The sequence below is a fragment of the Rutidosis leptorrhynchoides genome, chromosome 1 (genome assembly GCF_046630445.1).
Source record: "Rutidosis leptorrhynchoides isolate AG116_Rl617_1_P2 chromosome 1, CSIRO_AGI_Rlap_v1, whole genome shotgun sequence".
In the NCBI taxonomy this organism is placed as follows: Eukaryota; Viridiplantae; Streptophyta; class Magnoliopsida; order Asterales; family Asteraceae; genus Rutidosis; species Rutidosis leptorrhynchoides.
In genome coordinates, this window is record NC_092333.1 from 351016669 (window position 1) to 351042115 (window position 25447).

General features: G+C 33.6%; 1 protein-coding gene across 1 annotated transcript; it reads left to right on the forward strand.

Moving 5' to 3' along the window:
* The first annotated feature begins 13532 nt into the window (after positions 1-13532).
* On the forward strand, positions 13533-21744 carry LOC139886562 (RNA polymerase II C-terminal domain phosphatase-like 1). Its single transcript, XM_071870405.1, has 17 exons — positions 13533-13915; positions 14022-14350; positions 15344-15814; positions 15898-16108; positions 16201-16358; positions 16457-16527; positions 16601-16703; positions 16796-17491; positions 17598-17661; positions 18060-18190; positions 18300-18353; positions 18437-18533; positions 19392-19546; positions 19644-19730; positions 20483-20548; positions 20645-20718; positions 21165-21744. The coding sequence occupies exons 2-17, from the start codon at positions 14039-14041 to the stop codon at positions 21250-21252; spliced, it is 2838 nt and encodes a 945-aa protein (XP_071726506.1). The 5' UTR covers positions 13533-13915; positions 14022-14038; the 3' UTR covers positions 21253-21744.
* The last annotated feature ends 3703 nt before the right edge of the window (positions 21745-25447 follow it).

The window sequence follows — 25447 nt, forward strand, 5'->3', positions numbered from 1 at the left end:
TGGTTATTCTGTGATGAACGGATTTGTATATCGGTGGATGTAAGTAGGATATTAAATGAATGTTGAATCAGATTCGAAGAATGTACAGTGTAACTTATTAATGTAGAATCTAAATATTCCTCGGGTGTTACCTACCCGTTAAAATATTTTCACCATTAACAGTTTGTACAATAAAATTTTTAATTACAATCTCTATGAAAACATATATACATATATATTTTCTTCAGACGTAATCATGGATTTAATGAGTCAATGGGAAATTAAACTCATTTAGTTTTTGGTTGGAACTAGAATAAATAATCTCTAAAACCTTAGAGATTACATATTCTCCATGTTGAACGAAGATAAATGAGGTAGAACGATACGTAGAACGAAGATCATACTCAAAGTACAGATGATGATATTGAAGCATGGATTGTTGATGGTACTGGTGCTGTTATTGATGGTATTGTTGATGCCGGTGATGTTGCTGAAGCTGGTACATTTTGTACCATATTCTCCAGATTGATTACTCGAGCGTGAAGTTCGTTGACTTCTCCTATTATTCCAAAATGATTATCGGTCGGAACAAGCAGATGAATAAGGTTCAGAATTGTGGATAGAATATAATCTTGTCGAGTTACTCTGGAAATAAGACTGAAAATGGTGTCTCGAATAGGTTCGCCGGTAAACGCTTCAGGTTCATTGTTAAGAGGTGAATTCGGTTGGTGGAAGGGATTACCTTCTGGGCGTTTCCATTAATTAAGTCGACTACGAACCCACCAGATGAATTGATAATGGCTGATTGGTTGATTCATGCTACTGACGCTATTTTCAGAGCTTAGGTGAACATCTATGTCAGAATAGCTGTCGGAATAACTATTGGAATAGCTATTGGAATCTGAGGGACTCGAACTGGTTGCAGGATTCATCTCGTACGATCAGATGAAGAATTTTCGATAAGAATTAGATTATAGGATGTAGATTAGTACCTGCAATACATAATTTACTTATGCATATATAATACTAAAATCCCATAAGTTACGGAGGAATCTACGGAAGTTGTCAGGCAAAATTACAGTAACAGATACGCTAAAATATGAAGTAGTAGATACGCTAAGATATGAATTTTGTCTATACACTACTCATGCAATCATTGCAGTAAGATGTGTCTAGACTAAGAATAATAAGCAGGTAATTTTCTAAGGATGATAAGCAGATGATTTCCGACAAAAATGATAAGCAAAACTTTTGACATGCAGACACGGTCGAAGTCCAGACTTACTAATGCATCCTAACGACTTATCAGTTAGACACACTAATGCAGACCTGGTTCGCTAAGACCTCTGCTCTGATACCAACTGTAGAGACCCGTCCTAATCCATCCGGACAAAGTCCATACCGATTACAAACTATTCACAATAGTTGGTTACATCGCGAGGTACTTTACCTTTATATGATACATTTTACAAACATTGCATTCTTTTTTAAAAGACAAACTTACTTTATATCGAAAATTGACGACATGCAATTCATTTCATAATATATTCAACTATAATTGACTAAATAATAATCTTGATGAACTCGATGACTCGAATGCAACATCTTTTGAAATATGTCATGAATGACTCCAAGTAATATCTTTTAAATGAGCAATTGCACAGCGGAAGACTTCTTTCATACCTGAGAATAAACATGCTTTAAAGTGTCAACCAAAAGGTTGGTGAGTTCATTAGTTTATCATAACAATCATTTCAATATTTTAATAGACCACAAGATTTCATATTTCAATTCCTCATAAACATACGTCCCATGCATAGAGACAAAAATATCATTCATATGGATTGAACACCTGGTAACCGACATTAACAATATGCATATAAGAATATCCCCATCATTCCGGGATCCTCCTTCGGACATGATATAAATTTCGAAGTACTAAAGCATCCGGTACTTTGGATGGGGCTTGTTGGGCCCGATAGATCTATCTTTAGGATTCGCGTCAATTAGGGTGTCTGTTCCCTAATTCTTAGATTACCAGACTTAATAAAAAGGGGCATATTCGACTTCGATAATTCAACCATAGAATGTAGTTTCGATTACTTGTGTCTATATCGTAAAACATTTATAAAAACAGCGCATGTATTCTCAGTCCCAAAAATATATATAAAAAGGGAATCAATGAACTCACCTAATGTATTTTGTAGTAAAAATACATATAACGATATTGAACAATGCAGGGTTGGCCTCGGATTCACGAACCTATATCATTTGTATATAAATTAAAATGTGTAATCGTAATCGAACAAGTTTATATATTATTAGTGATTTAATTGTTATTTTAATTAGGTGTTTCATTAATAACTTAATTAGTTATATTCATTAATATTTATTATAAAAGTATTAATAAAATTATGTTATATGTAGTCATTATGGTTTTATATAACTAATGGTTATTTGATAAAATAATATAATATTAATAATAATAAAAAAGTTGTTTCATTTTACAATAATAATAATAATAATAGTTATTATGATAATAATATTGATAATGATAATATAAAAATAGTGATATTAATGTCAAAATAATAATAATAATAGTAAAAATAATAACTTTATTGAAAATGATAATTTTTCTAATAATGATAATAATAATAAAAATGGTACTTTTAATAAAAATGATAGTTTTTAATAAAAATGTTACTAATAATAATATTGATACTAATACTAATAATAATAATAATAATAATAATAATAATAATAATAATAATAATAATAATAATAATAATAATAATAATAATAATAATAATAATTCACTACCTCAAGAAATAAGCCTTTAAAAATAAAGAATGCCCCAACCAAGGTTTGAACCCACGACATTCAGTTCACAGACAAACACTCCTCACCAATTGTCCGCTTCTGTTTTCCTGATAAATGCTCCTCATCATTTTTCTTAAATACGGTTTCCGTCCACCTAGAACACAGCAGGCCCAACTAAAAATGACATGGCCCAACTGAAGCTGTATTTTCGGCCCAAGCAGGGACACGACCCAAGTCCAATTTGTTTTAATTTTTATATAAGCCTCGTAAAATTTAAGTAGCTGAAGTGGGTTTGGTATAGAAAAAAATAAATAAATAACAGGAAAAGGCAAGTGGTATATATTAAACTTATCATCATCGTTAAGCAAAACAGAAAACCACGAGAAAAGAAAAATATAGAGGGTTCGGTTTTGTGGTTTTGCTCTCGGTTAACAACAATAACATTGAATGAACAGATACAGTCACAAGGGTCCTCGAAGGATTTCAGGTGAGTATCGATCAAATATAGGATTGATAAAGAGGGAAACCAAACCGTAATACAAGAGGGTGTGTGTGATTCGAATAGATTAGAATAAAAAGCAAAAATTGGCAGCTTCAGGAGTAACATAAAATAGCAACAGTAATAACACGAGTATAGCAAACGTTAGAGCTGGATTGTAACGGTGAATGATGGTGATGATCTGCAGCTGTAAAGCTGTTGTGGCAGCGACCATTTACAGCAAGGCAGAATCAGAAGTATTAATCGAGAGAGAAGAAAAAAGAAAAGTAGTGTTAGCTGCAAAAGTAACATGTTAACAAGGAAAACAGTAACAGTTAACACAGTCGCCTTGGTCGTCTATGGGGTTTGTTTAAGGATGACGATTTTAGTGGTTGGAAATACACCTCGAACAACAGTAGTGTTAGCTGCAATGGAGTCTGTTTTGTGGTCTCGTTCGACAAGGATTCGAACAGGAAGAAAACAAAGAAAATTTGGTGATTATGGTGGTGATTGTTTACGGTTGGATTGGTGGTGGAAGAGTTGTGATGGATGACGATGATGGTTGTTATTGTGATCGATGAAGAGGTTTGTAGGGTGGTGATGATTTGAGTTTAAGATCGTGGTTAATGGTTTAACATACATGAAGAGCAGTTAGTAGGAGTAAGGAAGTATCAAAGAAGAAGAAGAAGTGAAGATAGGAAGTGGGTGTGGTGAATTCATATGTAACATATATATGTAATTATATCACATATATTCTTTAAAGTGATCTTTAATAATTAATAATAATTATATAATAATAATAATCATATGAATTGACATGTAACAAAATTTGTTTAGTGGTGGTGGTTAAAGAGATAGAAAGTGGATATGGAAGGCAGATGGTTTTGATAAATTGGAATCCCAAAAATTGAAGAGATGAAACTATTGGGGATTTTCTAATATGTATAAGTATCATATGTGCACATGCATAAGTATATCATATATTTATATAGGGGGGATAGTTAGTGATTAGATAGAAAACAGAAAAAAAAAATAATATAGCATCACCAATCAATAACAAATGTGGTTGATTTGGTTTCTGTATGTGTAAATCCTAGATATATAAATATATCTATAACTAACTAATAATTAACAAGAATAATTTAGTAATCATAAAGTAGGTGCATGAATGGAATGGTACGTGTGTTTTAAACAGGAAATAATAATAGCACACAAGTGGTTGATGAGTTGAATCTATACCCACGTGTTTATATATATTATATATTATATACGTATATATCATGCTAGTGGTGATGAAGAAAGAAGAAAAACAAACACAGTATAACTCAAGTATCAATTAACAATAGTTAACAGCCCTTTATATTTAATGGGGTATTATTTCGGGCTTCGTTGTTAATCAGTGGCAGATAAGAGTACACAGAAAAATTCCCTATTTTCAAATTAAATTTATTTATTTATTTTGATCATTATGGTATAAAATTCGGTCATTAATTTATTAAATAAAAATTACATCAACTGTCCCTCTCATTTCTGGGTAAAATATAAAAAGTGTTAAAACTTAACAAATAGTTCCTAAATACATTTTTAATAAGCCTAAAATTTATAGAACTCATTTTCGGACCACCATTTATTTTAAAATTACATAAGTTTGAATTTAACTTGCTTAATATCAATCGAAACATCAAACGAGTTTTTCAATCATTTAATATTTATTTTTAATATACTTTATTTATATATAGGGATATATTTTAAATAATAATTATTATAATATCCTATTTTTTTATTTTATTAATTTAATAACAACAACATATAATACTTCAAATTATATTTCGAATTATTATTTATATATATACATACACACATATCTATTTATAATTAATTGTTCGTGAATCGTCGAGCATGGCCAAAGGGTAATTGATTACATGAAAATAGTTCCAGCATTTTGAGACCCGGTTTAATAGACTTTGCTTATCGTATCCAAATCATATTAAGAATAAGTTTAAATTTGGTCGGAAATTGCCGGGTCGTTACATGAGAAAACATAGAGAATCTGTCAACAAAAACGTTGGTGAAATCATAGGTTTAGTAAATGAGTATGTAAGTAAAATAAGTTGAACCACAAGTTATAGTATAAGTCGATTTTCCGAATCGTTTGAATTCCATAAGTATTGTTGTTTACCGAGCACCCAATTATCAAAGCTTAACCGTATCATTTACCTCAGCATAAAAGTGTTAGAACGTACACCGTACCAGAATATATTTCATTCGCTTAACGGTAGCGAACCGTCCGAATGAGGGTTAGTCAAACCCGTATGGATCCACACAACATAGTCTCGCTTACACCATCTGATGTAATTAATGATAATTGAATTGAGGGTTTTCGTTCAAACTCGTCCGTATCTTTGTATTCGTATTCGTGTTCGATGTATAAAAGTATGAAAGGTATATATACATATGAAATGTATATAAGTATGTAACGTATATGTTTCTCAGCCCACGATTTAAAAATATAAAAGTTGTTGAAAAAGTGGGACTATGATCTCACCTCGAGTGCACGAGTATAAAAGTACTTCACAAAGTAAACGTGTGCATGAAAGTTGCTTAGCCTTGACCTAAACAAGTAAGTTGTATCAATTTACCGGTTACGACACAAGGTCGGGTGAAATGTGTTCAATTAGTCCTATGGCTCGTTACGACTCGATTATATAGCATGTGAATTAAATTGTCAAGTTTCATGCAAGAATCAAATATAAAATAAGATTAGAGCGATTGCATAAGTGTTTTGTTAAGTTTGACTAAAAGTCAAACTTGGTCAAAGTCAACGAAAAAGTCAATGGGGTCAGGTCGGGTCCCGAACTATTTTCATGAGCTTAGAAATCATATATGAGCATGTTGTCCAAGTTTCATGTTGATCGGGGGTGTGTAGCATAGCAAACATTATTCAAAAATCGACAAAATTGGACAGACCACTTTGGCGCGCCGCGCGGGTATATGGCGCGCCGCGCCATTACCTGTGCAGAGAATTCTGGCAGTTTTCACACTCAAGCACGAATCCAACTTCAAATACCCATAAATCCTAAACCGTAAACATCCAAAACAAGTATCTTATATCGTTGGAAAGGTATTTTGACAAGGAATACAACTAACTACTTTTCACCAAGCAAAAACATCAATTACAATAACCGAAAACTCGTCAATTGATCAATAAAGGTTTATTTTTAAAGTTCAAGTTCATCAAATGCATTTTAAGTTTCGGGAATCCAATTCACACATATGATATGCCGTTTTGAAGGTAATGAAACGTGCATTACAACTAAACACTTACTAACAACATTTCATGGCATCCAAAGTATCAAAAGTTCATTCAAGTTCATCAAACCCTAATCAAGAATCACAAAATCAATAATCATGTTAACGCAAGGTTTTCATATCATCCAACATACCAAAACGAAACTAACGATGCTAGTAACACTTTTAACACAATGGGTTTAACGTCTAACAACATTTAATCAATCAAAATCAAAGATTAAACTAACCCATTTCGAGTGTTCATGCTAGCTACACCAAATAACAAGATCGAGCATACAAATTACATACACGACATCACAATGAGCCATAGACACTAACTAACATCATTTCAAGTCAAAAACACGAATTTAGAGAAATCTAGAGTTTTAGAAATGTTACCCAAACGAGATGAAATTGGTACCAAAATGTAGAGGATGAAGAGAGGATCACGAATATGTAATTTGTTTTGATGTTGGCCTCCTAGATCGAATTTAGATGATGATTGAATGAATTGGGTGTTATGGTTGTTCTTGCAACTAGAGAGAAAAGGAGGAGAAAGGAGGTGGAAGGTGGATGGAAATGAATGGATGAGAATGGTGGGTTGACTAGTTGACCTAGTCAACTAGTTTGCCCACTTGACAGCTTCGGTCCCTCAAATTTCAAAGCGGGTGCGTGAATTAACCGAACGAATATTTTAAAAACGCTAAAGTAACCGAGAGATGTTAAAATTAAATAACAGAAATATTAAGAACGTTAGTTAACGAAAACTCCGAATTTAAATAACGAAAGATATTATTTTTTTTTAAAAAAAGATAGTGTTAAAAATAAATTTTAACGCAAAAACGCGGGATGTTACAATGTTGATTTCACAGTCTGGGGCAGAGGGAGTTTAACATTTATTCAATCACCTATTCCTGCCCGAACTCTTGCTTATTTTGACAGGACACTGGATGAACGTATTAACTTTTATTCAGTGGGTTCTACTGGCATAGTAGAATCACGTATAAATCCTCCATCTTCCCCAAAACGTCATGATAAACACACTACTTGGGAAGATGATCCAGCTGCATAGGGTGAGCCAGACATAAGAAAGATGAATCCAGACGAAAGAGAGGCTTACAGGTTGGAGATCACTGTTCCATAACTGCTTGAACAACGAGCAGTAGCTATACCTAAGGATACGCCACATCAGATTGCTGCACCATCCACTTGATCAGCAATTCTACATCAATGCTTTGGAATTCGGTATTGAAATTGGTGTTTATCTATACAACAGTGGTCAAAGGCTACATACTGATGCTGAAAAAGCTCTCTTTTATGAGGCTATGCAGCTGGACATGGATCTAAAGCAATACTGTGATGCCATGAATACTGATGAAGGCAGACAGATGATTGCTACAACAAAATTCCTCAACATCACCGCCAATGATTATCTATTAAGTGTTCAACTTGACAGGCAAAGGAGGGAGGATGCTGATGCTGATGTTGAATATGCTGAGAGGCTGAAGCTTTAGGAATAAGAAGCTAAGTTGGCTGCTGACAGAAAACAAGAGGCTGAGTCCCTCAAGTTAGCTAAAGCCATTGTTAAAGAACAGGACAAGGCATTCGATAAACTGGAATCTGCTGAGAAAGCACCTGCTGCTACCCCTATAGAAACTGAACGAACAATAGAATTATCTGATCATTACTATAGGAGCAAATATGGTGATGTGCTAACTAGAAGATCAAATCCAAGCAAGATCATCAAGGTGCACAAAGGCACAAAAAGGGCTTTCTCTGTCAGCAGGGAAGGTAATGTTCAAGAAAGAATAGACTACACTGAACTGAGAACCTTAGGGTTCAGTGAATGGATGGAGATACTACAGTACTTTATTGGCAAAGGTAAAAGTGGTATCAAAGATACACTGAAACCTGAACTTCAAGAGCTCTTCAACAAAGTAGTAAAGTATGGGAATGCACCAGCAGTGAATGTAGAGGAAGTTCTTTCTCAAAAGCCTAAAGGTAAGAAATCTACTGGTGAAGGCCCACACAGAAGAGATCACATCATTCTACCTCCTCAGATTCCAGTATTCGACCCTGCTGAAGTGCCTTACTTATTTCCTGAAGCCTGGGCAGCCCTCAAAGTGAAAGAAGAAGAGCTGTCTGAAGATGAAAAAGATAAAGATAAAGACAAATAGCCTTCTTGTGATATAATTGTATCTTTTGTTATTTCATTTTTCATTATTCTATTTTGTAAATGTCTGTATATACTATGCTGTAATAAAAGTGAAATGAGTTTATCTTCAAAATCATATCAATTTATAAGATAAAGATAACTCAGCAAAGATCCCAAAACAAATCAAAAAGGGACAAACATACTGCCTATTTTTCATTAAGTCCCTTAGTGCTGGCTTTAGTATTTTCTCTTAATGTCATAGGTTTTGTCATCATCAAATAGGGGGAGATTATTGAGTTCCCAAAATAATTAAGGATTTAATTATGACAAAACTGTAATTTATTTGCATTAAAATGTTATGTGCAGCTAGCACAAGTTTATTTATGTATAGACAGCAGATATTGCTGTGTCGAGTGTTTAGTTTGCTGCTTAGACTACTAACACAAGGTAGACAGAGTTCTTCAATCAGCACAGGATGTATACTCAGCAATTCAATAATATCAAGTGACTCAGCAATGAAGAACCAGCATAGCTGAAATGCAGCATACTACACAAGACAGCTATGCTCCATTACAAGCATAGTGGTTTCCTGAGTGGTCTACATCAATCGTACTATTCAACAAAAGTCAAAGATAAAGTTAAACAGAAAAGGACACGCGTCGGCAGCTGACAAGTGACCTTACAAGACCACGTGGGAATGCAGAAGTTTAACGCATGTGCAGACATGTGTTATACTTTGTCAACGCCTAGGGAACACAACATTCTATTTATTTAAACAAATAGTGGTGCCAAACCGAATTGGGATGTTCCAGCAAATAGCTACCAAAGAGGAAAGAGGAGAGCACGCTCTCTGATGCAGTTGTCCCCACAAGTACAGACATCCTATGTACCAGTGGACAATGGAACAATTACACAGATAAAAGGACTACTATAAATTGTTGTATCCACTATTGTAACAACTAGTGGTGTGGGTTTGTTTATTTAGAGTCCAAAACGTGTAATAGCTTAGAACACACTCTGTAGCTATACTTAGGTAAATCTGTATCAACCAACTATCATTCCGCCAAGGATAGTTGTAATTCTTTGTGATATAATCAATAAAGAATAACCGTTGAAAAATTACATTTGACTCTATTTAATTTACTTTCTTGAATACTAAATTGTGTTTAACTGTTAAGTTAATTAAAAGAATTGTATTCACCCCCTCTACAATACTCCTGTTGTTTATCAAGGGACCAACATGATCAATGTCTAGGTCTCAACTGCAAAGAATCATGTGAAAAGATTGTCCCGATGTGTTCCTCTTGAAAATGTACATGAACCTTTTATCCAATCAAAAGTCGATACAAGTAAGAACAAGTTAAAAAATCAAACGAACAATTGGGTTGACCAAGTTCCTAATGTATCGGATTTGTTTGATACGGATAGCGAAATCAATCATATGGTTGGGCAAGAAACATCTTTAAAAAAAAAAGCACAACTGATGGTAAACAATTTAGTGCAAAAAAACTTACATTTAAGGAAGAGTTGCATAATTTTAGAGTGTTCATGGAGAATATGGCGGACGATGACGATGTTATACCGGTTAAAATTTCTAAAATACGAAACTAGGCTCCAACCATTTCTAATTCGATTTTTTCAATGTAATATTCTTATAATGAATTTCAGAAATTCTTTCCTGGTACCTGTCATCCTTCATCGCTATCTTTCCATCTTCTTCCCTTCCATCGTCAAACAAGAATGCCTTTAATTGGAGTTGACGCTATCAATTACGTATTAATTTGGGTTATGTTCTTTCTTTCCAATTCCTTCTTACAGTTCCCTATTATCAATTGCCATAGTTTTCTCAATCTCCGTCTCTTGTGTCTCGGCGTCGTTTGGTTTGAACGAGCTTCGTTTTTCAATTGTTTTTTATCCCTTCATGATTCGACTCGCCTGTGTTTGATGCTTTCTTGTTTATTGGGGTTCCTGTATCGTCACGCTCGATGTTTGGTTAGGTTAGATGCCTTCGTCAGGTTTTGTAATGTTGTTGATGATTCTGCACGCTATGACGCGTCCTATCGTCGATTAGGGATTAGCTTGGTTCAATTTGGGGATAAAATCTTCTCTACATCATTTTTTTCATGTGTTCTTCGTCAATTTGTTGAGGATAATTTCCTTCGTTCCTATCGCCTGACTCCCGGTTTAGTGATAGGTTCATGAGGCCCAATATCAAGTGGGCCCAATATAATTGTTTCAAGTGGGCTTCTTCAAGTTTCTAGTGGGCTTCTTGTGTTTGTTGTCATGGGCTGCTTTCATGTGTGCTGGTCTGAACGGGCTTTTATGTCCTTTTGGTTTGCATAAATCGAAGAAGTCGGTGTTTCATTTTACTTTCATGTTTTTGTCTTTTTCTTTAGGCTCAAAAGCCCTTTGCAATGTAATTTGTATTTTATTCATCGTTTCGATGAAAGTTTCTTAATAATATTCTTTTTTCGCCTTAAAGATAAAAAATAAACTTAGGTAAAACGATGAATTAAATAACCTAATTTATGACATTAGGAGTAGGGATGGCAATGGATCGGATATGGAGCGGGTGATGCCGTATCCACATCCATATCCATTTAGTTTTGTTCATCCATATCCATATCCATATCCGTTTAGTTTCAGGTCATCCATCCATATCCATATCCAGTGGATTAACCGGGTTAATGGATATCCAATGGATATTAAAAAAATGTTATGATATTTTCTAATATGCGATTAAAATAAAAATGTAGTATAACGGAAATAAATATAACATGACATATTTAAAATCTACCCACAAGAATGTGTAATATTTGTCGAAGATATAACAAAATTTGTTAAATTTTACTATAACACATGGATTATGAAAAATTAAATATGAAATTTATAAGTTTATTTTATTAGATATGTGTGTTTTATTGTAATATATTATAGTTATTTCATTATAAGGTTGAAAGCAAAATATAAATCTAACGGTAAATGAACTTGTAATAGTAAATATATGTAAACATATATCTATATTTATGTATTTGTATATGTATTTCGGGTGGTAATGGATATATCCATGGATGAAACTTTTCATCCATGTCCATATCCATATCCATTTAAGTTCATCCATATCCGTATCCATATCCATTTAGGTTCGTCCATATCCATTACGTAGCGGGGGAATCGGGTGGATATCCATCGGATCGGGTGGCCATTGCCATCCCTAATTAGGAGTCAAGATTTAGTGTTATATATAGATAGATAGATATAGATAGTAACTAGTTTACGAACCCTCGCTTCGTGCCGGAGGTTCAGTTTTCAATGTATTTTAGTGCTTTTAGTTTGTAAAATTATTTCGTGGCTAACGATGATGTCGTTGAAGCGCAATTCGAGTCGAACTAAAATGTATAATCCGTGAAAGATTTAAATGTTATTTTAAATTAACAATATATGTGCTATGTGCATATCCGCGTTTCGGTATGGAATTGTCGACTTTTAAAAATTTGACGCAAAATCAACGTGTATGAAAAGTACCTCAAATATTTAGCGTTTTTTTAAAAAGATTCCATTTTGCGTACAGTTAGTGATATTGTGTTCCTAAAATTATTTCGAGTTTAACGATGGTGTCGGAAAAATTTAACTCGTTGCGAGCGAGAAGATATGACCCGTTGAATATTTGGGTGGAGTTTAGTTACGATTTTTTATGAAAATGATTATTTAACACTTTACTCCCCCGTTTTGGGGGAGGTTTTAATTTTTGAACAAAGTTTGGGGTTTTTTTTGAAAAAAGGAAAAAAAAGGTGGAAAAATAAATAAAAAATATAAAAAAGGTGAAAGGACGAAATATATTATATAATATTATTATAGTTATAACTAGTTATTGAACCCTCGCTTCGCGCCGGGGGTTCGATTTTTAATATATTTTATTGCGTTTAGTAAAATTATTTTGTGGCTAACGATGATGTCGTTGAAGCGCAACTCGAGTCGAACTAAAAGGTATAACCCGTGAGAGATTTAAATGTTATTTTAAATTAACAATATATGTGCATCTCCGCGTTTCGCTATGGAATTGTCGACTTTTGAAAATTTAACGCAAAATCAACGTGTATGAAAAGTACCCCAAATATTTAGGGTTTTTTAAAAAGCGTCCGTTTTGCGTATAGCTAGTGACATTGTGTTCCTAAAATTATTTCGAGTTTACCGATGGTGTCGAAAAAATTTAACTCGTTGCGAGCGAGAAGATATGACCTGTTGAATATTTGGGTGGAGTTTATTTAAGATTTTTTATGAAAATGGTTATTTGACACTTTACCCTCCTGTTTGGGGGGTCGATTTGAATTTTTCAAAAAAGTGTGGGGGCATTTGTTGGTAAAATGAAATTTAGTTAAAATTAAAATAAAAAAAATGTGAAAAGTCGAAAATGCCCCTGATACTATTCATAACTTTTGTCTGTTAGTTAATATGTGAATAACGGGGAGACGAGTCGGGTCGGGGTAAGGGGTTAGGGTTGGAGAGTGTTTTGTATTTTCTTGAGGGTGTGAGGTTTTTTTAGGAAAATTGGAGAGGGGTCGATTCGTACTTTGAATAAAGTTTGAGGACGTTAGTGTGAGATTGAGATAGTTCAAGTAGTACTATTCATTTGGACTATCTCGGTATAATATTAATAATTAGAAGATAGATTGAATAGATTTTAATTTTAATTTTTAATTATTTAAATTTAAGTAAATACTCCAAAATAATACTGTAACATTTTTGGTTTATCTGCATCTATAAATCTAGGGTTTCCGTGTGGTATTAAACATTATCTCCATCTAAATTTCTCCCAAAACTAAATTAGATCTAAAAAATAACACGCAGATTGCACATCATACCATCGTCATCGTTACAGATCTGACAAAATTATCTAAATTTCCTCCAAAACTAAACTAGATCTAAAGACAAACGAGTAGATCGTTCATCATCCCATCGTCATCGTTTCAGATCTGAGAATTTGCCCTAATTTGACTTTTATTTAATTTATTTTTTCTGTTTTCAAACAACAGAACAGATCAAGATCTGTTAATTTTTGTGCATAAATTGAGACCGATATAAGATGAAATCAATCAATCAAACGGATAGATTTACCGATTGTTGTTAGATTTACACCGATCTGTATCTATAGCTTATGAATCTGTACACTGAACAATAAATCGAAGAAGACGAAGGTGAAAAAAGAATGAAAGACAGATTTAATTTCTGATGATGATTATTTACCTATTATTGTTTTATATTTTAATTTTATTAATAAAATAAATTGACAATTTTTTGAAGGAAAAAGAAAGAAAAAAATGTATAAATCAGTGGTTGCTGTATATGATGGGGAAAAATTACTTGGTGATGTGGAAGTGTATTATAATCCATCTCATATGATGAATTCGAATTCATTGAATCTTAGAGATAAATTGAAGGATAAAATCAGGATTTCATATTATTCCACACCAAGTGAAAGATGCTCTCCACTTGCTGTTCTTCATACAATTACTACTACTGCATCATCATCATCTTCAACAAGTGGAATTTGCTTGAAAATGGAGTCAGTCAGCAAAACAAACAACTTGCAGCTCAATCTTTTACACACTACATGTCTCAGGGAGAATAAGGTATATTTGCCTAACCATAAATTAATAAGGACACAGAAATTAATTAATTAAATAACAAGAAAACAATATAATAGTAGTAATTACTCCGTAATTAATCGAGAAAATAAGTTAAAAACTGAAACTCTTAAGCTGTTATCATTAAGGAGTTTGTTGGACAAAGATTAGACCATAGAAGAAAACCCTAATATTGGAACTTTGATTGATGAATTTTGGACTTAACTGGAAATTTATTGCAAATGATAACTTCTTTCCCAAAGACTAATTTGGACTTGAATCTGCATAAGAAATTGAAATGAAAAACCAGCTTATGTATCTTCAGTGGACTGTTTTGACTTGAATTTGCAGTTTTGACTTAAATTTGGACTGGCAAATAATAAGACAAATTTGTGTGGAGCCTCTTGTGCTCTGATTTACTTCTTGTAATGTACTGGAAACCTGATATGTAATAATTTCATCAGATTATGCTGTTAGTGTAAAGAAAACTTCTTAATTGGTTTAGAGTAAACATTGACTGGTACCAACGACCAATTGGTTGAATGGTACCCGGCTCCCATGAACCCCGGGCCCGCAGTTGTATACCCCTTGCCAAACATTGACTGGTCTTTTTTTTCATCAGTCGCCGAAGTAATCTGAACTTATATGATCTAAAAATAAAAATAAAGTGTTGTAATCTGAACTTATCCTTTAGTCTGACATATGAATTGGTCTAGCTATGTAAGTCACAGAGCGCGACAAGATTACATTCAAAGCATAAGCAGGGTTGACATGTTCTGATTAAATCGGTCTTTGTTAGCATTCTCATGTTTACCTGTGCATTCTCATGTTTACCTGTGCATTTATGTGTTACATTTAATAAATTGTCGTCTTATAACTTACGCGTATGTTGAAATGTATTTAATTGCGCCATAAATTAATACTAATGTATAATGTATAATGTATAATATTCAGTTGTGTCCTTTGATTTTATTTCCATATTAATACACTGATGAACAGACTGCTGTTGCCCCTATTGATGGAGAGGAGCTGCACTTGGTAGCTATGCGATCAAGGAGAAGCGATTTATTACCGTGTTTTTGGGGATTTAACGTTGCACCAGGACTATACGAATCATGCCTTGTCATGCTGAACCTTAGATGTCTTGGCATCGTATTTGACTTAGATGAAACGCTTGTAGTGGCGAATACGTTACGGTCATTTGAAGATAAAATAGAAGCCATACAAAGAAAATTAAGTTCTGAAATTGATCCACAACGTGTTGCTGGCATGCTTTCTGAGATCAAACGATATCAAGATGATAGAAATATATTGAAGCAATATGCAGAGAGTGATCAAGTTGTTGACAGTGGCAAACTAATTAAGGCACAGTCCGAGGCTGTTGCAGTACCGTCAAATCATCAACCGCTTGTTCGTCCCATTATAAGATTGCAGGAGAAGAACATTATTCTTACTCGCATTAACCCCTTGGTATGTATGTCTGCTAATCTGATATCTTATTCTTCTTTATGTAATAAATGTTTTTGCATTATTATAACGTTTCCATTTTACAGATTCGTGATACAAGTGTCCTTGTGAGATTGAGACCTGCTTGGGAGGATCTAAGAAGTTACTTGATGGCAAGAGGACGTAAGCGTTTTGAGGTTTTTGTTTGTACGATGGCTGAACGAGACTATGCTTTGGAAATGTGGAGACTTCTTGATCCTGATTCAAATTTGATAACCACAAAAGAGTTGTTGAACCGCATTGTGTGTGTGAAATCTGGTATGTTATATGCAGTTACCCATTAACTTGTTTTATAAAAGGCTATTGTCCCTCATCTGTCCTTATTATTTTATTTATTATTTATTTATCAGGGTTGAAGAAATCACTTTTTAACGTTTTCCAAGAAGGGAACTGCCATCCTAAGATAGCATTAGTTATTGATGATCGTCTGAAAGTGTGGGATGAGAGAGATCAACCCCGTGTTCATGTTGTTCCCGCTTTTGCTCCATATTATGCTCCTCAAGCTGAAGTACTAACTAACTACTTTCGTCTTTGAATTTAAACCAAGAAAATTTGTGTTTGATATTATTATATATAATACTCATTGACGTGTCTTTGTGTTTTTAGGCAAATAGTGCTGTTCCCGTCCTTTGTGTTGCAAGAAATGTTGCTTGCAATGTTAGAGGCGGTTTCTTCAAGTAAGAATCTTTGTTTTGATACGTATTTCTGTTGGTTATATTTTGGCATGACTGGTTTTATAAATTTGAACAGAGACTTTGATGATAGCCTTCTGCAGCGAATTAACGAAGTCGGTTATGAAGATGAAATTAAAGACATTTTGCCTCCTGACGTGAGCAACTATTTGATATCCGAGGTCAGTGATGTGAAAGGGTTGTGTTTAATTATTCTCTTAAATAATATTTTTTTTTTTTTTGTTAATTTGACAATGTAATATATGCTGCACAGGATGATGCTTCTGCTATAAATGGGAGCAAAGAATCAGTTGATGCTGAAGTAGAAAGACGGTTAAAGGTGACCATCCAGGAAGCAATAGTATCTTCAAAGACCCCACCAGTTATGCCTAAACCAGATCCAGTAATCAAGACGAGTTTCCAGTACAGTTCTGCGCCTGCGTCATTGCCTATTGTACCACCAGGGTCAATCGTCCAATACGCAAATAAGGAACTGGCACCTGTAGTTGAGCCTAAGACCACCCAAGTGAACCTTTCAGAGGTAAGTTTGCATAGTTCTCCTGCAAGGGAAGAGGGTGAATTGCCTGAATCTGAACTAGATCCTGATACAAGAAGGAGACTTCTAATTTTGCAACATGGTATGGACTTTAGAGCACAAAAAATCAGTGAAACAACAACTCAGTTTCCTGGAATAAGACCTCCTCCAATGCCAGTTGCAGCAGCACCACCTCATGTTGAGCCACATGCAGGCGGCTGGTTCCCAAATACAATGGGGGTGGAAGAAATAGGTCCAAGGCAGTTGAACCGTATAACACCTCCTACTACAGAATTTCCTTTACATTCTTCTGATCCTAATCCTCCTATGCAAATTGAGAAAAAACACCCTCTTCATGCACTACCATTTGTTCCCAAGGTGGATGCTCCAATAATGCCTGAAAGAGTTCTTGAAATTCAGAGGCTTCCTAAGGAGGTAATTAACATGTTTCTACTGCTCTCATGCATTTGGCTAGTTTATTATGCTATGAATGTATATGTATATATGACTATATATGTATATGCTATAACTGTATTTCCAGGTTCTTCAAAGGGATGAAAGGTTGAGATTAAGCCATTCTCCGCCTGTGTACTCCTCATTTCAAGGTAATTATTAATCCATTTGTTCTTTGTGGAAGATCAACTTTGAGCTGAGATATTGACATTTATTGTTTTGGTAACATAAGCGTCTGTTGGGGAACACTTATTTTCCAATAACAAATTTAATTAGTGGGACTAACGCTTGTTACCATTCTACTTAAGTTTATAAAGAAAACATGAAAATGATTTGTAGATATCAATTAAGTTTGTATTGAAACTCGATTAAGGTTATATTTGGGTTCAGATTTTTGACTGTATTATAGGGAAAATATAACTTCAAAACATGTTAAGTTTCATTATACTACTTATGAGATCCTGGTTGGTGAATGCATGTTTACTTAGTTAATGCATTAGGAATCAGAAATAAGTTTTTGTTAGAGTATTAAGAAATTGTTATTTTGAAGGTGAGGAAAGTTCATTGGGCCAATCATCATCCAGTAACAGGGATATGGATATCGAAGGTGGCAGCGATGATAGCTATGCTGAATCCCCTGCTGAATATCTCTGTTACGTTGCTTTTAAGTGTGGAACCAAGGTATAACAATATCGAATAATTCTCAACTACTATATGTTCTATTAAGAACTTAGTATATTTACAGACTGTATGTATTGTACAAATGGTATCTCCTTGATTTTATATTTAGGTGGAGTTCAGGCAGGCTGTAGTCCCAAGTGTTGAATTGCAGTTCTCTTTTGAGGTATTTATTAAGAATCTTTTTAAGTTTCAATATACTACTAATGAAATTTGGCCAAACAAACAATTAAAAGGGTTATATTTAAGGTATGGTTCGCTGGAGAGAGAATTGGGGAAGGAACTGGGAGAACCCGAAGAGAAGCTCAACGTAATGCTGCTGAGACATCTCTTATGAACTTGGCAGGTATATTTCATTTCAAGTTTGTATATTTTTAGGTTTTGTTTAAGAGGGTCGCGTTTTGGTTGGTTCAAATTTATTTAGAGGCTCTCATGCTTTTATTCGTATTTTATTTTTCATGTAGAATTATTTTTCTATTTGTATAGTTTTATGTTTTGTTCGATTATCAATGTTGTAAAAGTCTCTGATTAATGCCTATTACTCCCCCAAGTAGTTAATTGGTCAACATCGGTCATAAGCGGATTTAGTTGGTCAAACTCGGATTTAGTCAGTCAAATCCGTCAAAGTTAATATCGGTCAACATTTTGATATGAATTTAAAGTATGGTTTTAGAGTTCTTGAACAAATGAAGCTTATGTTTATGTTTGTAGAAAATTATGTTTACGTTTATAGATTTCTTTTACTGTATATTTACACATATTAACCACTTGGGCTTTTTTCTCAAGTGGCCACCAGGACTCCTAGTGAAGATGTAGGTCTCGGGTTCAATGTCCTCTTGAGCCTAATCAGGGATTTACAATGGAAGGTGCTTTACCTTGCATCAGGGGTGACGCCTGGTGCCTAATGTTCTAGGTTTACCTGCTATGGGGTGTTCTAGGTTTACCTGCTATGGGGAGCCATTGTGCTCGTTCATAGGGGTTCCTCGTTACCAAAAAAACTTTTTTTACACATAATTTTGAAATATGTTATATTTAATTGTATAAAAAGTCCAATCTGATAACTCCTCGCGTTGGCGATTACTCCCTTAAAAGTCCAACCAAGCCGGTTATAACCATCATCAATGATTTGCCAACACGAGATGCCCTTCTATGTTTCTTATTTTGCCAAAATCGATTCTAACTACTATGTTTGACGTTGTTGCAGATAAGTATTTATCTCGCCTGAAACCTGGTGAGGAAGGAAGGTTCGTAAGTGATGGAAATTCTTTTGGACGTCAGCCATTATTGAGGGAAGATTCAATGACATTTTCAACTGCAACCGTACAAAATAAAGGGCCAATTGCTGCCCTTAATGAATTAGTAAGATCTTATTGTGTAGCTATAATTTCATTATTAGTCTTTGTGTAATTTGTTTGAGTTCTTATTGATTAACCATTGTGCTTCTAAATTATAACAGTGCATGATGGAGGGTTTAGGAATGGCTTTTCAAGCTCAGCCTCGAGTTTCAAGTAATATGGGCCAGAACAATGAATTATATGCCCAGGTAATACTGAATTCTGCTTCATCTTTGATGTGGCAAAATGGGTGGTTAGGTAACTGTATGAATTGAGTTCGGTTACTGAAGCAAGTAAGGTTATCTATTTCACTAGATAATTGTAGATCATACGGTAGCGCGCATGTGTGTTTGCGCATGTGTGTTTATGTAGTGTATAGTTTTCGGTTGATGTTTAAATTGTTTTATTTTATATATTTACTTTTTATTATGCAAACCTATTTGTTAGGGTTTTGTCCGAAAATTATCATGAATTTAATAAAACAAATAAGTATAGAGTTTTTCTAACAAATAAGTTTGCATAATGAGAAGTAAATATATAAAATAAATAGAAGAGCAACTTAAACATCAACCAAAAACTATATTATATATAAACACATGCTACCGTATGATCTACAATGCTCTATATATTATTCACAATAATTGTATAATTGCGGTAATATTCAAACAATTGAATAAAATGATTCAGGAGGAGGATATATGCGAGACTTTGGACTTGTTTGACGTCTTCAACCCATCGACTGGTTCCCTAAATAGATTTGTCTTTTGTATTTGATCCACCTGGGAAAAAAACATACCCTTAATCGATCCATATATATATATATATATATATATATATATATATATATATATATATATATGGATACATATATATAAATGTGTTGAAATTGTCATGATACCTTTTATAGGTAATTTATCGACATTTTTAGGTATTTACGTTTATCGTTTACTTAACATTTCAGGTTGAAATAGATGGGGAAGTATGGGGTAAGGGAGTCGGGTTAACATGGGATGAAGCGAAGATGCAGGTACATGTCTTATCATCTTCTTCTTTCCTAAAATAATTCATTGTACAGTTTGCACTTTTATATTGAGTTGTTTTTGTATGTGTTACTCTACTTTAGGCTGCTGCAACTGCTTTTATGAATTTGAAAGCAAGGATTGGGCAATTTCCCCAAAAACGTCAACCTTCTCCCAGGTCACTTCACTTTACAACTTACTCCATTACTGTTTTAAAATGGAGCTCTGTTTGTTTTATGAAGAGCAGAGTGTGTAGTTTTTGACCCATAAATGGGTTGCGGGTTTTGACACATAAAATTAATATTATAATGATTATTTGAAAGAAACGTGTCGAATGAGTTGTAACTTGCTCAAAGTGTATGCATAAAACCTCTAACATTCTTTTCAGAGGGATACAGTCATTGGGACCTCTAAAATTTGGGCAAAAAGTGTTTCTAAGTTTTTTTTTCCTTTTGAAAAGAAAAGTTCTTCCAAGTTAAACTAACCTGATCCGACCCATACAAAATGACGCATAACCTGTCAACCCAAACATGCCTGACACATTATTTTTGTTAAGGTTAATTGGCTTCTTTATGACCCCCTCCAACATACTCAGAAGAATGTTGTTTTGTGTGTATGTCACAGATCATTTCAAGGAATGCCAGCTAAGCGGTTTAGAGCAGAGTACCCGAGAGTTATGCAACGAATGCCATCCTCAGCAAGATACACTTAGAGTCTATCTTGTTCTTTGACACCTAACTTATGTTCTTGGTAAATTGCAACAAAATTACTGGATCTTTAACCACAACCCTAACCACAATATGTTTGACAGCGCTCGGTTTGTCTCATCAAAGTTAAATACTTATATGCGAATGATACCCTCATCCGGGCCAAGGCCGTTTGGTTGTATTTGAACTTAGATCCATCCATGGTACAAAGATGGAGAAGCAGAATTTGTCCGACTTTTTTTGTCCAAGCTATTGACTTGGCTGATATCGAGCTTTTCTTGCTCCACTTGGTTGGTGGAAAACTGCCAATAGCTCCTGCCAACTCCGGAAACTAGTATCGAATACAGTTTCTGATTTGGTGATAGTGTTGCCCGAGATTCGGTAGCAACCATAATTGTGCCTAAAGATGATTTTGCCGACTTTAAGATGATGACTGTAACTGTGTATTTTGTAGTCGCTGCTGTCAGTAGTTTGAGTTTATTTTTCAGTTGTTATTATTTTTTTTTTTTTTTACTTATTCAAATTTAATTTAGGCAATCTTTATGGCAAAAGGGCCATACTTCCCTTTGAAACACTGTGCTTTCCTATATCTTTTCAGGGAAGAATATATTTATTATTATAGGTTCACATATGGGGCCTTTGTTCTTGCATTGGATTTAGTGACATGTGTTGGTGATAAATCATGGGGTTTATACATGTACAGAGGACAAAGAAAATTTGTAATGGAAAGCCGTTCGGTTAAGAGTTGAAGTTCAATTTTATCTGCTCCCACCATCCGTCCCATGTTACAGTCAACTATTTTTTAGCGATTTTAAATTGATAGTTCAATTTTATAAATGAATAAAAATTAGAGAAAATTGCGATGTTGGTCCCTGTGGTTTACATGAAATGGGGTGTTTGGTCTCTCAATCTCAATTTCAAGGTTGTTGGTCCTTGTGGTTTACATAATGATTGTGGGTAGTTCCTATCAGTAACAGTCGTTAAAGCTGACCGTTAACTTCAGTCATGTGCTACGCATGTGAGAGGTAATTCTGTTTTTTTGCCCATCTTCTTTCACCTTTTTAGGGTTTCTTGCAACTGTAAAACTTCATCTTCATCGAACATCAAATTCGTTACTCAACTAGTAATCAATTCAGAATAACATCAACAAATTCAGAATAACATCAACAGATTCATTGATATTAATCTCAAGTTCTTCGTTCGTCGACTTTTCAACGTGATTGGGTCTCCGTAATGATTCAAAGTGATATAGAGAAATGTAAAAGTTCAGAGTTGCTTCAAATCATCTCGGGTTACTTTCTAGAAAGTATTAAATCCTAATTCAATGAATCGAGCATTAATTTTGAAGGTCAAACTTTGGAGTAAAAAGTCAAACGAATTGTTCATAATCAAATTCGAAGTATACCTGGTGTGTCTGGTTCTGCTCTGCTGATTATTTTGGATGAGTGGTGTATATAGGAGGTGTGATGTGTAGTGACCCGAACTTTTCCATGTTTATATATATTAATTGAGATTGATATTTACATGATTAAATGTTTTCAACATGTTAAGCAATCAAACATGTTAAGACTTGATTAATTGAAATATGTTTCATATAGACAATTGACCACCCAAGTTGACCGGTGATTCACGAACGTTAAAACTTGTAAAAACTATATGATGACATATATATATATATATATATATATATATATATATATATATATATATATATATATATATATATAGTTAACATGATACTATGATAAGTAAACATATCATTAAGTATATTAACAATGAACTACATATGTAAAAACAAGACTACTAACTTAATGATTTTTAAACGAGACATATATGTAACGATTATCGTTGTAAAGACATTTAATGTATATATATCATATTAAGAGATATTCATACATGATAATATCATGATAATATAATAATTTAAAATCTCATTTGATATTATAAACATTGGGTTAACAACATTTAACAAGATCGTTAACCTAAAGGTTTCAAAACAACACTTACATGTAACGACTAACGATGACTTAACGACTCAGTTAAAATGTATATACATGTAGTGTTTTAATATGTATTTATACACTTTTGAAAGACTTCAATACACTTATCAAAATACTTCTACTTAACAAAAATGCTTACAATTACATCCTCGTTCAGTTTCATCAACAATTCTACTCGTATGCACCCGTATTCGTACTCGTACAATACACAGCTTTTAGATGTATGTACTATTGGTATATACACTCCAATGATCAGCTCTTAGCAGCCCATGTGAGTCACCTAACACATGTGGGAACCATCATTTGGCAACTAGCATGAAATATCTCATAAAATTACAAAAATATGAGTAATCATTCATGACTTATTTACATGAAAACAAAATTACATATCCTTTATATCTAATCCATACACCAACGACCAAAAACACCTACAAACACTTTCATTCTTCAATTTTCTTCATCTAATTGATCTCTCTCAAGTTCTATCTTCAAGTTCTAAGTGTTCTTCATAAATTCTACAAGTTCTAGTTACATAAAATTCAAGAGTACTTTCAAGTTTGCTAGCTCACTTCCAATCTTGTAAGGTGATCATCCAACCTCAAGAAATCTTTGTTTCTTACAGTAGGTTATCATTCTAATACAAGGTAATAATCATATTCAAACTTTGGTTCAATTTCTATAACTATAACAATCTTATTTCAAGTGATGATCTTACTTGAACTTGTTTTCGTGTCATGATTCTGCTTCAAGAACTTCGAGCCATCCAAGGATCCGTTGAAGCTAGATCCATTTTTTCCTTTTCCAGTAGGTTTATCCAAGGAACTTAAGGTAGTAATGATGTTCATAACATCATTCGATTCATACATATAAAGCTATCTTATTCGAAGGTTTAAACTTGTAATCACTAGAACATAGTTTAGTTAATTCTAAACTTGTTCGCAAACAAAAGTTAATCCTTCTAACTTGACTTTTAAAATCAACTAAACACATGTTCTATATCTATATGATATGCTAACTTAATGATTTAAAACATGGAAACACGAAAAACACCGTAAAATCGGATTTACGCCGTCGTAGTAACACCGCGGGCTGTTTTGGGTTAGTTAATTAAAAACTATGATAAACTTTGATTTAAAAGTTTTTATTCTGAGAAAATGATTTTTATTATGAACATGAAACTATATCCAAAAATTATGGTTAAACTCAAAGTGGAAGTATGTTTTCTAAAATGGTCATCTAGACGTCGTTCTTTCGACTGAAATGACTACCTTTACAAAAACGACTTGTAACTTATTTTTCCGACTATAAACCTATACTTTTTCTGTTTAGATTCATAAAATAGAGTTCAATATGAAACCATAGCAATTTGATTCACTCAAAACGGATTTAAAATGAAGAAGTTATGGGTAAAACAAGATTGGATAATTTTTCTCATTTTAGCTACGTGAAAATTGGTAACAAATCTATTCCAACCATAACATAATCAACTTGTATTGTATATTATGTAATCTTGAGATACCATAGACACATATACAATGTTTCGACCTATCATGTCGACACATCTATATATATTTCGGAACAACCATAGACACTCTATATGTGAATGTTGGAGTTAGCTATACAGGGTTGAGGTTGATTCCAAAATATATATAGTTTGAGTTGTGATCAATACTGAGATACGTATACACTGGGTCGTGGATTGATTCAAGATAATATTTATCGATTTATTTCTGTACATCTAACTGTGGACAACTAGTTGTAGGTTACTAACGAGGACAGCTGACTTAATAAACTTAAAACATCAAAATGTATTAAAAGTGTTGTAAATATATTTTGAACATACTTTGATATATATGTATATATTGTTATAGGTTCGTGAATCAACCAGTGGCCAAGTCTTACTTCTCGACGAAGTAAAAATCTGTGAAAGTGAGTTATAGTCCCACTTTTAAAATCTAATATTTTTGAGATGAGAATACATGCAGGTTTTATAAATGATTTACAAAATAGACACAAGTACGTGAAACTACATTCTATGGTTGAATTATTGAAATCGAATATGCCCCTTTTTATTAAGTCTGGTAATCTAAGAATTAGGGAACAGACACCATAATTGACGCGAATCCTAAAGATAGATCTATTGGGCCTAACAAACCCCATCCAAAGTACCGGATGCTTTAGTACTTCGAAATTTATATCA